General features: G+C 41.4%; 1 protein-coding gene across 4 annotated transcripts; it reads right to left on the minus strand.

Moving 5' to 3' along the window:
- Positions 1-4,621: 4,621 nt before the first annotated feature.
- Positions 4,622-16,289, minus strand: LOC147044288 (suppressor of cytokine signaling 3-like). Of its 4 annotated transcripts, XM_085934253.1 has the most exons (4): positions 16,129-16,288; positions 8,920-8,975; positions 7,012-7,279; positions 4,622-5,903 (listed from the first exon to the last, which is right to left on the minus strand). In XM_085934253.1, the coding sequence occupies exon 4, from the start codon at positions 5,806-5,808 to the stop codon at positions 5,194-5,196; it is 615 nt and encodes a 204-aa protein (XP_085790379.1). In that variant the 5' UTR covers positions 5,809-5,903; positions 7,012-7,279; positions 8,920-8,975; positions 16,129-16,288; the 3' UTR covers positions 4,622-5,193. The 4 variants fall into 4 exon arrangements, with proteins under 4 accessions (XP_085790379.1, XP_085790378.1, XP_085790380.1 ...); XM_085934252.1 differs by lacking the exon at positions 8,920-8,975; XM_085934254.1 differs by lacking the exons at positions 8,920-8,975; positions 16,129-16,288 and adding an exon at positions 16,028-16,069.
- Between the last annotated feature and the right edge of the window lie 18 nt (positions 16,290-16,307).

The raw sequence follows: 16,307 nt of genomic DNA on the forward strand, positions 1-16,307 counted from the left end.
CGGTGGAAGTGGCAGCGAGCTTCACAGGAAAAATGTGTCGCTGATTCACCGATTCGGCAGAAGGGAGGCTTTGCTCCTCCGAACAACTGAGCGTGTTTTATGACTTTGTGTGTTATGACAATATTTGATCACAGTTTAGTCGTGTTTCTTTGTTCAAGTTGTTCATTTCCCAGATGCTTTTCTTCAAATATTGCTAGCACCCTAGCGTATTTATCTGAGTAATTTTTCAATGTTAGCATAAAACTAGACAAAAAAAATACAGCAATGCAACCAAAAAAAAAATTATAATTGTTTCAGTTTCATTTTTACGGACTAAGAGACTGAGAATACTTTTTTATTTGAATGTACTCGAGCTGTATTTTGGTAGAACTGTATTTTAAGATTCACTTCCAGATTAAAGTCAATGACCACAAATGAGTCACCTTGTATTTCCTGGAATGATAACAATCAATCACGCTGCTATCTTACATTACAGCTCAATTCAGACGAAGCGGCCACAAACGCTATCGTTTTTGTAGAATCTCGACAGAAAAACATTCATATACCTAGTTGTACTAAGTTCATTTTGTTTCCCTTGTCAATCACTTTTTTTGGGGGGGTTCTTTTATGACAAACTATTTAATTTTAGGTTACATTACCTGACATGTTTCGGCATGTACTTCCGCCTTGTTTAACTTCTTTTGTTGGCAATTGTTCAAAGAAGCGTACTCAAAGTAGACCAGCTAGTTTTATAACAAGAACAGATTTGCAAATAGATCCTGATTGATTAGATACAAATAAAAATGTAAACAAGGACAATTTGAACTGGTGTGTTTTTCAACCAGGATTACAAACAAGTGTTTATTTTTTGGGCTGCTGTGTTTCTGGTTGCCATGGCGCAGCTAACGAGGGCCGTGTTTGCGCAATTGGAGCCTTCGCTAACCAGAAGGTCGTCACTTCACTCTGGGAGAGCCTCCAAGCTTACGTCTGTCACAGTGACTCACGGGGTGTTTCCCGACACAGCGTCCCGAGTCTGCTCGGGATTTCTGCTCTGCTGACATTTTTTTGTTTTGTATTGTTTGCTTTGCGTGACTATAGTTATATAACGTCCGGAAGGAAATCGGAGACTCCTTTGAACTGTATATGGTAGCACAAACTACTGGAATTAAAACTTGTTAACTGTCTGCTCACACGCAAACAATGTTGTGGGATGGGATTCCTTTACGTCGAGCTAGCAATGCGCAAGGACTACATTTACTTGGCGACAGACATTGTGAAAGTGTTCATGCACTCTATTACGATGTGACGTAAATCCATGACTGCGAGGGGGGTGTCCAACCACATTGTGTCATGACCTAAATCCAATCTGGTTGCTATCCGCCCACTCGCAACAAAAAGCACAATGTTGCTTGGGAAATACTTTTTTCATGTTGTTTTGAAACTTTTTCAAGGGTATTCCGAGGGAAAAGCTTGGTCAATTGTATTTCTGCAGGTTGACAATTAAGGGATCACCAAGACCTTATCGCACCGCACACTGCTGTGGGATGGCACTCCACTCAGTCAAAACAAAATATTGCTCGAAAGAAACTTTTTGGGAACAAAGAACTTGGATTTGGCGACCGTTTCGGGAGTCAATCTGTTTGTGCCAAGATGGAACACTGAGCGATGATGTCGAACGAATGCTATTCTAGCTACTCCTGGTGAGCTGCCATGTGCTCGTCACTTGCGATGACGACAATTTGGACAAATCACTGTTATTTTCATTTGAAACAAAACAACCTTCAAGTGCTTTTTTTTTTTTTTTTCTCTAAGTTGGAATTCATCCCAAGTGACCCAGACTGCAGCAAAGATGAAGCATCATCTTGCATGCTTGGGTGAAGCAAATAAAAGTGAATATTTACATGGCAGGGGATCCACGGGGGGAGGGGGGGCTGACAGTAAATCACAAAATATGGAGGAACAGGAGGAGTGTGCTCGGAGAAAGACACTTTGGACTGAAGGGGTGGGCGGGACTTACTGGTCCGTGATGACTCATAGATTCTGGCCCGCTCTGTGCTATCTGGCATCTGGAGCTCATTGACGACCGCGCTCCATGGCAACCGGCAGTTGTGGAATTGTAAACAGGCAGAGCTGGTGGAGACACGAGCGGGAAGCCACTTTTGGCCGCTTGCGCCCGTCTCACTCGCACGTACTGTATAAGAACGCCGCCTCGACATGCTGAGATCACAGGGAGCATGTTAAGTGAAAACGATCTTGTGTTGACATGTGATACAGTCCCTCCCTCTTCTGTGAAGTTTAGTACAGACCAATAGGTCAACTTCAAGTCACTTGATCCAGCCGCTAAACCCAGTTTCATTTAGAAACATCCAATTTGTCAGGCCCATCTATTCTGGAAAGATGCCGAAAAAGTCTCAAGAACCTTTTCCCCAAAGGCTACGTGAGGAAGAGTCCAAAGCACGTTCCAAATTGTTTTGAAAATCCAGCCCCTACAACTAGTTTGACTAAGCATTATGAAATTTGGTGGGTACACCCAAAAAAAAGTCTCATGAACACCTTCACCTTCTTCTTCTTCATCAAATTTAAAAAACAAATTGGAAGTTTTGGTTTGAAGCATTCCCTCCAAAACTGTCTTAATTCAGACCACAAATTTGGGGGGAAAGTTTAGCCTCCAAAGTCAGTTTGACTCAGCAACATAAAATTTGGTTGGCACTTTTATCACGAGTAGATGTACAAAAAAAGTCTCAAGAATACAAGCTTGAAAAGACACAGGGAGTCAACTACTTTGCTTGAGAGCGGCCATTTCCATAAAAGAACTGGCTCGAACGCAGAGCTGTAAATGTTTTAAAAAAATGCAGCCCCTGAAGGCAGCTTCACCTTAGCAACAATTGAGTAGGTACTTATATCTTAAGTGGATGCACAAAAAAGTCAAAAAACCCGTGACCACAAAGACAGGGAGTCAAGCATTTTACCTAAAGTGGCCATTTACATTTTTTTAGGATAATAGCTCGATAGTCCAGTCGTAAATGTTCTGAAAATTCAGCCTCCAAAGGTCGGTTTATTTTGCAGCATTATACTTGGAAGGAACGTCTATCATGAAAAGTCACAAAAAAAATAAAAAAGTCTGTTTAATCCATGTCAGGAAATACACAGGAAGTCTGCCACTTTGATTTCCTGTCACCGTAAAGCCCATTCCCAATTTTTTCCCGTACACACTCAAACAATTGCAACACATAAAAATAACACACCTAAGTGAGACAGATTGCATTTATAATTCTGAAGAAACCCAAATCACAAAGCCACTTTCTTTGTAAGTCTGTCAACTTTCCACAAAGTCAAAATTACACAACAGTCAGAAAGAACCCATGTACTGTATCTATGTATCTATGGTGACGGATCTTCAATATCCGCCGCTGGTCACGTGACATCCCTTCCAGAGAATTTCCTCAGAGCAACGACATGGTGCTTTTTATAGTGCTCAGCAGAAGCTCTCCCGGGCTTCAACTACTCGTTCACATATTTAGGAAAGGCCAACCCGGCGGGTGAGCAGCTCTCTTCGCACACAAAGTGAAGACGTCATTCAAAACGCTGCCGTTACAAAACAAGAAACAAGATAGGAATCCATTTGCGTGCAATGAATTACAGCCGAGTCTTAATTTAGTCTCGTATCAATAGGCTGCAGAGGTACAGAGGAAGTTCGAATTGTTTCCTGACACTTCACAAATCAGAGCCCAGACTGCTTGTGAGTAAAAGTGCTGTGGAAGCAGGTCCAAGCCCGAGCGGTTTTTCCCGTTAACAGTGCGGGAGGTTACTGTGGATTCCTGCACATCCGTCATTTTAGCAGCTTGCTGTAAATATAGAGCGCCTTAATGCTTTTGGATGTCATCTGGTTTTGATGGTTGTTTACTACATGGACTTCAGTGAGTGAAGCACAAGATGAAAAAAGTAAGGTTGGATAAGACCAATAAGCAGCGAGTGCTAGGTTTGATAACTTCATTCATTCTGACATTTAATTAAGCGTTTGATTATAAAATACTGAATATGGCCTATAATTTAACTTAATTTCATGTGACCTTTAGCATCTGTCACCATATCAGGATTCTAAACTGGTTTAAACGTTATGGTGTTGACATTTAATTAACCAATTGAACAGATATTTATGGTGCGTGAAGAGTGGAAAATGATTTGGGGTGAAGTGTCAGTCAAAAAAGATATTACATGAAGTAAATGGCCCAGAGTAAACTTTTTTTCTTGCTTGTTGGTCCCCATTAGCCAGTTTGTCTGTCTGTGTGTATATATATATATATTTTTTTTTATACATTATACATAATTTACATTTATTATAAACTAATATAAACATTTAGAATTTGTATGAAATGTACTGAATTTGCACTGTGCGTATTAGAATAGATCAATTTTAAAGGGGCTGACACTTTTTTTTTTTTTAACGTGTACTAGAACAAATACTATTAGCCTGTTTTATAATGTAGCTATTTTAAGCTAACAGGTGCATTTTCTCATTTGCATGAAATCTACTAATTGTAAGATAATTAGGACTGATTGCCTCTCCATGTGACATTTAAAGCCCCCATGCAAGAGTCACCATTAAACAGGGTGGGAAACAAAGCACACTCCAAGATGCAGCTCAGTAAAAAAATAACATTCTTTATTATAAATTACTGAAATGTCTGTCCACATATAAATAAGTGCAAATCGTTGTGTCGACCAGACAACCTTCAAGCATCTTAAGTACATCTTTATAAAAGATTTTGTCTTCAATGTAAACATGGAGTTGTCAAAACAAAAAGACAGTGGATTAAGACAACCTTGTTTTGTCTCATTTAAATACATTCATTGGCGAGCGAGTGGCGTTCCTGTCAGTGCCAAAAAGTTTCAAAAAATACAAAATATGACCATGTGAATCTACCGTCACGGAGGATTCATTCCAGAGTTCAGCCCTTGTAAAGGTGCGACCGCTCTTTTCGAACAAACTCCCAGAATGCACTCTGGGACGGCCATCCCGGCCGAGGACTGCCGCTGGACGGATGGACGGACGCCAATGTGTTCATCGAGGCCTCACAGAACATTGTTAGCAGCATCATTAGCGGAGGGAAACTGTGCGTCATCTTCGCCGGGAACTTCACTCCTGGCTGGCTAGCTGGCTGTCTGTCTGTCCTTCCCTCCCCTTGTGGCTCCCCTCAGACTTGGAATGAGCTTCTAAATGGGGGAGTCATAATCCTGCATGTATTGCCTCAGAGGATGTGGCAGCTGGTCCCTTGTGGAGGAAATGTCCAAATGTCCGTTCACCGTCTTCCTGCATAAGTGCTGCAAGGTGGACGGGCAACACGCTAGCGGTTTGACCAACTCCAGCGGTACCTTCTCGCCGCCTGAGTAAATATAGTCCACGTTGCGTCCGTTCCCTCTGCTCTGGGGCATGTAGTATTGCACCAGCTTGAGTATGCAGTCAAAGTGGGGAACTGCGTGGATGTTCTTGGGGTCCGTCTGCAGGTAGAAGGAGGCGGCGTCGCACTGGACCCGCAGGTTCTTGGTGCCCGCCGCCGTTTTGACGCTGAGCGTGAAGAGGTGGCGGTTGTCGGAGCTGTCGCGCACCAGGAAGGTGCCGGCCTTCTCGGCGCACAGCAGGCTGTTGGCGTTCTTGCCCGTGATGGCGCCCCAGTAGAAGCCGCTCTCCTGCAGCTTGCGCAAGGTGGCCAGCACCATCTGGTACTGAGCCTTGGACGTGAACGTCTTGTAACGCTGAGGCAGCCGCATGCCGGGAGAGTCCACGGGGCTGCTGCTCATGGCGGAGTAGGCCTTGCTGAGAGTTACCATGGCGCTGTGGCCACTACGTGGTGAGATGGTGCTGGAGGTGGGGCGGCACTGGCAGAAGACCACACTGGGACAAATGGGTTCTGAGGAGGTGATACCTGAGGAGGTGGGAAGAGGAGCAAGGTTAGCACACCAAGTCTGGATGCTGTACATTAAAGTTAAATACAACGGAACTTATCTTAACAAATATATTGTACAATTTCAATATTTAATTCAGGAAACCAGCGAAAGAAATGGCACAAGGTGTCTCATTAACCAGTCTTTCCACTATTTGTGACATTTTACCATGGAAAATCTGAGCCTTGGTGCAAGAGAGGTTGGGAAACACTGCTTGAAACAATATTGCTTTGCGTCATACACGACAGAAAAGTTCAGGTGTCAGAATCAGACTAGACAAGATTCTCAGCTAATAATAGAATCGGCCAATTACAGTCCAGTAAGTACATCACTGGATTTTAAACTTAATAAAGTACGAAAAGTTAGTTTAGAGTCAAATCATTAAGATGAGGGTCTCCTGCTTTCTTTGTGATAAGGTCCACCTAATTGAGGCAATTTAATTTTTGGATCCTTATAAAAGTATAAATGTGACTTTAGGAGAGTAAAAATGAGATGATGAGACTACCATTTGCCTAATTTGAGGTTTCACTCGAGGACTACAACTTTTGATGGCAGTTAAAGGGACTTAAAAAAAAAAAAAAAAAAAAAAGTCACCTTGGAATCCAACAATGAGCTTTTCGACAGTTTGACGAGGTTTTTCCTGGCAGTTGAACTTGCGAGTGCGACTGGAGAATAGTGCTCGTTTGTTTTCACGTCTTTGAATCATACATTCCCATTTAGGATGGCGTGCAAATCCGGTAAGTACTTTTTGTTTGTGCAACCCTCTGCCTCAGGCACCACGGTCAGTTCCAGTAAAGTTATTGTGAAATTTGCACGGGAAGTCCTTAGACACTCAGACACAACTAGAGTTCTGGAAAAAATTAAGAGACTGATAAAAACCAAATTATTTTGAGCTTTAAACTCCAAATATTGGTTATTTGTAGCATTGTTTTTTTTTTCCCCTAAAAAGTTTTTGTTTAATTACTTTTTTGGGGTAGTCTCTTAATTTTGTAAGAGTAAATTATTTAAACATACTAGCAATAATATCCACATGCATGATTTAAAAGTTATAAGTCTGAGAAGAAAAACAAAAAAAAGATGGATGCTCACCTCTTGTCTTAAAGTCCTCTCCAATTTTAAATCCAAATGGTCCAAATGTTCCTCGGTGATGAGGTGCCTTCTTATTTGGTTTGAAATTGAAATTCCGAGCCCAAAAAAATGGAGTTGTGGGAGTTTACCACAAACTTGAGCGCACTGGAGCAATTGTGAAAGGAGTCTGCGCCCTGCTTGGAAGCACAGGGCTGCCTTTATACACATCCTCTTGCTGTTCAATGTGCGTCTGCTGGGCCAGCAGGCCCCACCCCCTTCCAGTAAGGCGCTGGCAAGTTGACAGGAAACTCTATTTCACTCTCTCTCTCTCTCTCTCTCTCTCACCCTCCCCATGTCGGTGAATTCACTTTTTTTTATTCATCCGTCATTTAATTACTTTATCGCCACAACAAACAGAAAAAAAACAGGTCATGCTGTACGTAATTGCGTATTTGCATCGTACAAGTTCCTCTTTATTGTCTCGCTATGAGGTAATGACTTTGACTGTGCCGAAAGGCTTGGTTGTGTAATCAGTTTCACAGAAATTCTCGGTAAAAGGTTTCCACAAAGAAAAAAAAAGAAAAAAACACTTGCAAGAGCGAGTTTGGACAAAGGGGGCGCTATTCATATCACACAAGACGCGTGAGAAAGCTTTCTACTGTACAGGGACATAGGAGTTGACAACTTGAAGTAAATTTAGAATTTTACTACTCCTTTCCTAAAAATAATAAAATAGAAATGTGCAGATATCTGAAAATGCACGATTATTTCCCCACCGGTGCATGGGTCATGAGGAGGATATTATAGGAATGTCTGGAGTGAGCAATGGTGATTCTTTGGCAATTGTGTTTGTGACTGAGAAGGTGCTCACGCTGAACACAAGTTACACTTTGCCTTGCTGACTCAGCCACAATCACCACAGACAGAAGGCGGCAGAAGGTTCAGGTGAACCTCGAGTGCCGCGCCGTGGCTTTCCTGAACCAGCTCACTGATTTAGTCATCACTATTACTGACAGCATTAGCATGAAAATCAATGATCAGTCTGTTGGAAATATTACAAAAATATCTATTCACCACCTACAGCAAGAATTGGCACTGTCTCATTTGCCCCGATGCAAAAAATGAGCCATGATATCAGATGTGAGCAGAGGCGCATCTAAGGGGGGGTGGGGGGCAGAGTGGGGGCCTTGCGGGTAGCTTGATGTCTTTTGGTAAATGCTAGCTGGACCCACAGAGGAATCAGGTGTTGTCTGATTCAGAGGGGACAGGGGGATGGGTAGATAACGTCGGAACTTGTTTCCAGAAAATCTCGTGTCATCGAGATGAGACACGTACTTAGCGTCCACGTTCAAAGCCGACCCCCCTCCCAACCCTTTCATTTTCCCTCCCCCAATCCCTGACATAGCTAAGACTCCATATGTGGGGGACTCTGAGAAGAACATTCTGATTAGTCTCCATGTCAAGCGGCACGGTTGCTATTATGACCTTGCTGACTTGCCTCTCACGCACTGTAATTTACACACTTCCTAGAAAGGGAAGTCTAAGTACAGCGTTCCCCCTTCAAAGACAAGAAGCAGCTAAAAAGAGAACTGTTGTGGAAATACAGTACTTTGAATTTGACTGTCAATTGGGAAAACAGACTCTTCGGACTTGCTGTCGAATCGCCTTGTGAACACAAAAGTGGCTTTGTATGCGGCTACTTGAGCCACATGCTGCTTCACCACATGAAAAAAGAAATGGAAAGATTCTACCCAATGAAATCTCGAGCGCTTAAGTCCACTGGCTCATTATTATGCAAAGTCAGTCAGTTTAATTATGTAGTGAGGTCTAGTCCATGTCAACTCGTGGGTTTAAACTGGTTCAAAAACAAAACAAAACAAAAAACAGCTGCTTTTTCCCACACTGACTCAGAAATGTAGCCTCGCTCACCATTCCCGTAAAAAGGCCTTTGGGCACACACGGGAAGTTTGCAGGAATTCTTCCCCCTGGAATGACGGGCGAAAAAAAAAAATGTTTTCATACTAAATATTTGTCGTGCAGGCAGAATGTCAGGGCCTTGCTAAGGAAGGGATTGTTACCTCTGCCAGGGAAGTTTTCATTGCCTGGTTGTTTGTTGGCAGAATTAGGGGGGGGGGGGGAGTAATGTTTGGAGTGGGCTAAATAATTTATTTTCTAATTTAAAAAAGCATACTAAATAAATACAATTAATAAATGAGATGTTTTGAGGGTGAGCTTATTTAGTTTACTACTTGTTGATATTTTAACAAAACTGTAATAATGAAAGGCATTGTTTAATGTATTTTTAATAAAAACTGAAAATAAAATAAAATGTTTAAAATAAAAAATAGGATCATTTGATTTCGATAAAGAATAAAAACAATAAAGTAGGTTGGATACAATGAAAAAGAAATAAGGGTGGTTTTATTTTTAAAATCTGTCCTGTAAATTTTGATGAATGAATTTGGACTCAGTAATTAGTCAAGCTAGCAAGCCACAAACATGCCAGGTGGCAGCTTCCTGGCATCGGAACGCACTCATCCTTCCTGCTGCCTTCCCGTCATGAGCTGGAGATGTGCAGTCACTTCCTGTGTCCACCTGCAGGCTTCCTCTTTCGTGCGGTGCCGCTTAGCCAACAGGCTCGGCCACTATGTGATCACTGATAATCACTTCCTGCTCACTGAGCCTCTCTCACTGTCAATGATGGGAAGTGTCATGTTCTTGCTTTATTTTCTTTTCTTTTTTTTTTTCTTTTTTAAGAGTGCATTCCTCACACCAACAGCACGTGCTGTGTGTTGACTCCTCGGAGTGTGTGCATGTGCGTGTCGCAGAATTCCAGGAATTCTCTGGAACATTTTGTTTGTCTCATCTCCTTCAGGGAACTTGAATACGTTACTGCACGTATGCTTATCTTCTGGATTTTTCTCACCGCACAGTGACCAGGAATACATGACACAAAGAGTCCTTTTAAATTGCTATACAGCAATAATCATGCATGGCTGATAAAATGCAAATGACTGCCAACTAAACTAGTTCTCGTTATTTTGCAAGACAGATACCTCAGATATTTGGATGCGCTAAGTAATATGCCTCAGATAACTTTAGCACGATCAAGCTAACTAGCTAAAAAGATGGCGACATATACAAAATGTCTTAAATAGTTAGCATTTTTTTTAAACTTAATTCTCAGGGTTTTAAAAAAACAAACAACAACAAGCTAACAAAATCAAAGCGATGTGTTATGCGAACGGAATATGTTTTGGGAAGTTAATTAGCTGACTACAGAAGTTAAAACTGCAAAAAAAAATTTGATCACGGAAGACAAGAAAGGACGGGCGAGGCCTGGAGAACACATGCAGAACTTCACACGGGCGCCTGCGTCTTACAAGAGGGCTATTTATGGCGGCGGTGCATATTGTTACTGTCACAAGCCTCTTCTGGGGAAAAAGCACAATGCAGCAAGCAGATAATAAATGCGACCATTGATGGATGTCACAAAACCTGATATTACAGCACGCCACACAATAGCAAGTCTCCTGTTGGTACAAACTCGTTACGTCCGTAGCGGTCAAACCGGATGAAGGAACTTTTTTTTTTCCCAAACATTCCACTCACATATTACATCAGTTATTAAGGTAATTACTATTATTATCTACGCTCAGGTATAATTTTAATGAAGCTTGACGTAAAAGTTTAGTATTCATATTTAAAATAATTTAAAATTCTGTTTTATTATTGAGTGTATATTTTAGTTTTCACAAATATTTGTGGATTTAATATATTTTACAGGAGGAAGTTAAAGAGTCCTTGCATATAAACAAAGGAGGCGTGGGTAAAAGTGTTTGTTTTTTTTGCGAAAGTGCATGTTGCAGAAGCGTTTAAGCGTTTCTTCCTGGCATCTGACGCTTTGCTAAAACAACTGCTCAAAGTCGTAATTATAGCCAGTATTCTCATGGCCGACACCCGAAGCACATGATGCGTCACAGGTTGCTTTCTTTGTTTGTTTCTTAACAGTAATAATAAAAATAAATAAATAAAAAAAGATGACGTTTGTGCAAAACAAAAAGGTAAATAAAGGAATTTGAAACGTCCTCATCACTTATTAGCTGTCCTGAAAAGTTACGGGAAAGAAACGTGGTGTCATTCAGAATAGACGGCCACGATTAATCAATCACCATTGACACACACACACACACACGCACGTCTTGTCATGTAGTCACATTGCGGATGAAAGTCATTTGAAGTAACACAACGCTGGCTTGCAACACTCGGGCCTTTTTGTTGTCTTGTTTCATGGTGCAAAATACAGCGAGTGGGAGAAACTTGCGCAACTTCAAGCACGCTTGCTTCACAACATTCTGGATTGTTCCCGCTTTCCACATTGACGACATATCCAAGCTTTCCTAACGTGCGTGGACCAACGTTTTCAAGGGAAGCTCGAGCACTTATGCGTGACGGCTGTAGATTTAGAGGACAAATTCCAAGGAAGTGTTTTGGAAGCATTGTCACAATTCCAGCTAGCTAGATTTACGATTAGGGTGCACCTAGAAAAAAACAACTCCATCAAAAAACGTTTTGATTCAAAAGATGTGACTGTATCGAATCGTTTCAGTTTAAAATATATCGAATCATGTTTTATTGGAATGTCTATACAGTATCTTGAAGGGAAACTACTGACACGTTCATTTATATTGTGAAATAAGTGTCGACAACAAGAAGGACATATTGTAAAACAACAAGCGTCTCATTCTTTCTCCAATCGAATCCCGCTGAATCAAACCGACTCGTTTCACTTTCAAATAAACGCTCCTAAAAATGGGATCGCACCTATCATATATGGAAATGCGTATCAAAATCATCTTTTATTGGACCAATGCATACCACGCAAACTTAAACATACATATCCACTTATAATATTGGTGCTATTAATGGTGGTGATCGAGAAATATTTTTGGACTTGCAGCTTTTATTCCTGCAACAATGCGAACATTTTCTTGTAAATCCAAGTACTTATTTAGTCAGAATACTATTTATAAGTTTTCTTTTCTCATTATCGTAAAAAATTATTGTAACCCTGATAAGGTCATGAGGTCATAGATACACAGACACACACACACACACACACTGAGTGAAAATTGCCTATCTGGCAAATAGCTCATGCCGTTGTTATTCATGGCGGTATTAGGATTGATCCGACCCGGGCTGCCTGGCACCGCCGCCGCCGTCCGTTTATCAGGATCGGGTGGCGGGAGACGGAGGAGGCGGTGACATAATGGGGATGTTCAGAATGGACTTTGATTCCCACCAGCGGGTCTGGAAATAGCAGGCTGATGTCATTGGGAGGAAGGCTAATGAATGCGTCTGCGCTGGAACAGCAGCTCGGACTCAACCGCGCTGATAGCTGAGAAGGTTGTGGTTTTTAAACAGGCGCACGCACACACACACACACACACACACACACACACACACACACACGTCTACATGCACGTATCGAGACACACGCGCATTATTCATATGCAAAACATCCAGTCCAAATTGTTATCCGCAAGATGAGGCTATGCAAACACGGGCGGTAATCTGATCCTGTACCATGCCGGTAAGAAGTTTCCAAATAGACAATGTGTATGTGCGAGTGTCTACGAGTGTGTGTGTGTGTGTGTGTGTGTGTGAAGGTTAACACACAGACACACCTGCAAGGATGGATGGAAGCATGGCTAGATGCTTCCATGATAGCCAGATAACTGCTGTATGACAACTACAACGTTTAAAAAAGTAGCCATCACTGCCACGTTTCAAAGACTTTCCTCCTTTACCTGCACATAATGATTCAGTGGCAGATGTTTCAGGACGCCACATGCGTTTTTTTTTTTTCTTTGATGCCATCAGGGAGCAATTTTCGTGACTCAGTGCGTAAATGTGGTCACACATACAATGAGATCGTACGAGGGCAGCGCGAGGCTTTTTCGCACACTTCAATGGAGCCTTTGTTTGCGATGCAGGTGGGGCCGAAGACACTATCTACATCCTACGACACCAAAAAAAAAAAACGTATCCTTAAATGGCAAGAGGGAAAGAAAAAGGTCATGAAAGACGTAAGCCGCAAATGTGTTCAACAATACGCATATTTGAACATTATTGCGACATTGGAACAAAGTCACGCCTGGCGCCAAAGAAGAATACATCACAGCATGACACACCCCCTATTTTAATTAGGGAGGATGACTTCATACATCACAGCACATTTCTACATTTAGGCACACAGGCTCATGCACGAGTCCACCTGACCTCCTTGCAGAGACTCTTTAAGGTTCATCGTAATGTTTAAGAGCTCAGAATCATGACTTAAGATTTACCCCTGTCTTATTTTAGGGATGGGAAGATGAAGGTTCAAATTTGCTTCACGAACCAGTTGTATTGGTTTTTTTTGCTTTGTGGTCTGCACTTTGACTGGATCCTAAGCATGAATAATTCAGCGTTGATTTTTTTTATGGCCAACTCACTCCTCAATTCGTGAACAGCACTAGCGGATATCAAACTATCGACAAACAGGAAAAAAAAAACGGTTGGCCATATCTTGCACTCCATCTTTCCCTATGGCAACCTCTTTCCTGACAGAGAGACGCCGAAGGTCACTTCTCGGAATTTACCTTCCGGGGTCATTGTCAGCCTCTGTGCATTGGCCTTAAAAGTTAGTCCGCCTGTCTACATTGTGACATGCACCTGCTTGGTAACTTCTTGATAGTATTTCAGTGAATTACTCATGGCACTCGACGGCACGCACACCAGGTCGTTTTTCCACAGTATGATGTGTTTGAAGGAGGAGAAGAAAAAAATAAAATTACAGACGATGAAAACCAAAATGATACACTTCCATTCAAACAGCATTCAAGCCGTTTCCTTTTGTTCCCTTCAAAATGGGCGCTCCCCAACGACAGGAAATTCTTCTGGAAGCGCTCCAAAAGCACTGCCTGCTTTTATTTTTTTCAAATTCTTATTAATGTTTTGCTCCCTCCCATTTCCCAGCGAGGAATCCTAGAAGGACCGGTACAGTGAGTTCCGAACAGCGGGTCAACTAAACACCTTGCGCCATTTCAGAAAGATTTGCCGTCAAATGTGGACGTTATGAATGTGCACCACAAACTTTGGGGGGGGGGACAACGTAGTGAGACGTGAGGTCACTTGTTAAAACTCCCACAGGAGATAATGCTGGCACACCACAAACACACACAACTAGAATTCCCAGAATGAAAGCCACACACACACACAAATGCACAAGTGAATGAATGCGCACAAAATGCCACATTTTCCTTCTCACCCGCCACCCCCCAAAAACAAAGTCCATCCCTTCCAGTAAGTGTAATAATGAATGCTGGCAATCCGGGCGGTCACATTACATCAACTTCTGCTAACGTGTCAAATCATTGACAGAAGCCTTTTATTGTCTGCACATATTCACACTTACAAGTCATAAAATGCGGCCTATTCCCATTCTGATGTGCTGATAAGACGCAAATAAAACAAAACAATTACATGCTCAAGTTCCAGGAAAGCTTCTTTTCCTCCTCCCTGAGGCAACATTTGGAAAATCTAAATGGGTACCATTACCAGTGTGACATGAAATGGAACTTACCGTAAAACGGGAACTGGTCGAACAATTTTTTTAAATACTACACATGCATGTCAAAACAGTAAACAATTGTGTCATGCAACATGTATTAAGAATTACTTTTAGGAATCAAAAATGAGATTCTTGCTAGCACAGCTCGGCTTGCTCCAGGCTGTTAATTTGTCACTCCTTCAAATTTAGTAATATATTTAAGAAAAGCTGAGCTGTGATTGGTTGTGACTTGAGGCCCGGGAACTGTCATTTTCAGTTGACAGCAGGTGGTAAGATGTCCACCCCCTGAGATGGATCAGAATACCGTGTTTAGACTAGTGGAGCCAGGTCTGAGCGTAATTTTTTTTTTTTTTTTTTAAATGTGCAAATTTAATATAATTTTTCTTTATTAAAAGAACAAAATGCATCAAGGTTGTGGTTTTAAAAAGGCATCACTAGCAAAGAAAAAAGTATTGCATGAAAATAACCGTTAAATAAGAGGAAAAAATGTCATTTTTCCCAAGCAACGTGTAATTAATTCTAGTCTAGATGTTAGACTAGTTCTATTTAATCAGCAGTTGCTTGGAAATATCCACTTCACATTATTTAGGAGCAAAAATTGTTAAGAAAAAAGAAATATTTGGAAGTCAACCAGGGGGACTTAACAGATTGTGATTTACTTCCCTTTTAGAAGTGAGACTTCATTGGAAGTCTGAAGAGACACTGCTGCATCACGTGCAAAATAGTCACACAACAATCTATCGGAAGAAAAAACAGTGCACGTCTTGTTGTAGCTGCCTTCTAATCCTCTTTCTGAGAAACGCTACCCTCAGGAATCATTCACTGTGCCTCTCCAGTGTATAATGTTGCACCAGTAATTTATTGCATGGCTGTAAAAAAAAACAGAATGCTGCCCGCTTCTTAAGTGCATTTTCAATAAATATGTGACAGTGACCCCAAAAACTGATTGATTCATTGGATGCAAAAATAACATTCAAAAGAACTACAACGCAGTGCATGATGGGATAGCAAGCAAATACATATATATACATATACATATATATACATATACATATACATATACATACATATATATATATATATATATATATATATATATACACAGAATTTTTTTTATCTACAGCCATGAATGTGTAGTACAGGACATATACCATAGCATTTATACTGATCAAATATGAAACATTGGTAATAATTGTAATTATGTGTATTTTGTAACCGCTTTACACACAAAATGGACGGTTGGTTAAAGACAACAAACTCGATGACGCAACGCAATGCATCACGGGATATATGGCAACTAACACATTTTTTGTTCGTTCTCGTTATGTATTTGTTCGGCATTAAGTGTTCAAAGTCTTCGTTAAAAAATGTTGAAAATGAAAATAGACTACAATAAAATAAAAAAACATTGTTATTGCCTACTTTCGGGTTTTTGCCCCCAGCTCTCTCGGCGCGACGACTTTTTCGAAAAGTGTAACAGTCATACATAATGGTAATCTGTGTTTGAGTGGTTGCGCACTCACTGTTGCCATTTTATGAGCCTCTTTTCCACGTAAAGTAGGCACTGCAAGGACTCCCGTCACAGGGTGCCTTCGGTTCTCCCGCCGTCGTGCCTGCGCCAGGAGGAAGAAGGAGGGCGGAGGGACGCTTCTGGGAAACAATCTGGGCCTAATTGGAAGCGGCACACGTGTCTCCACTCAAG

The sequence above is a fragment of the Syngnathus leptorhynchus genome, chromosome 16, assembly GCF_054491065.1.
Source record: "Syngnathus leptorhynchus isolate UIUO chromosome 16, UIUO_Slep, whole genome shotgun sequence".
NCBI classification, from domain to species: domain Eukaryota; kingdom Metazoa; phylum Chordata; class Actinopteri; order Syngnathiformes; family Syngnathidae; genus Syngnathus; species Syngnathus leptorhynchus.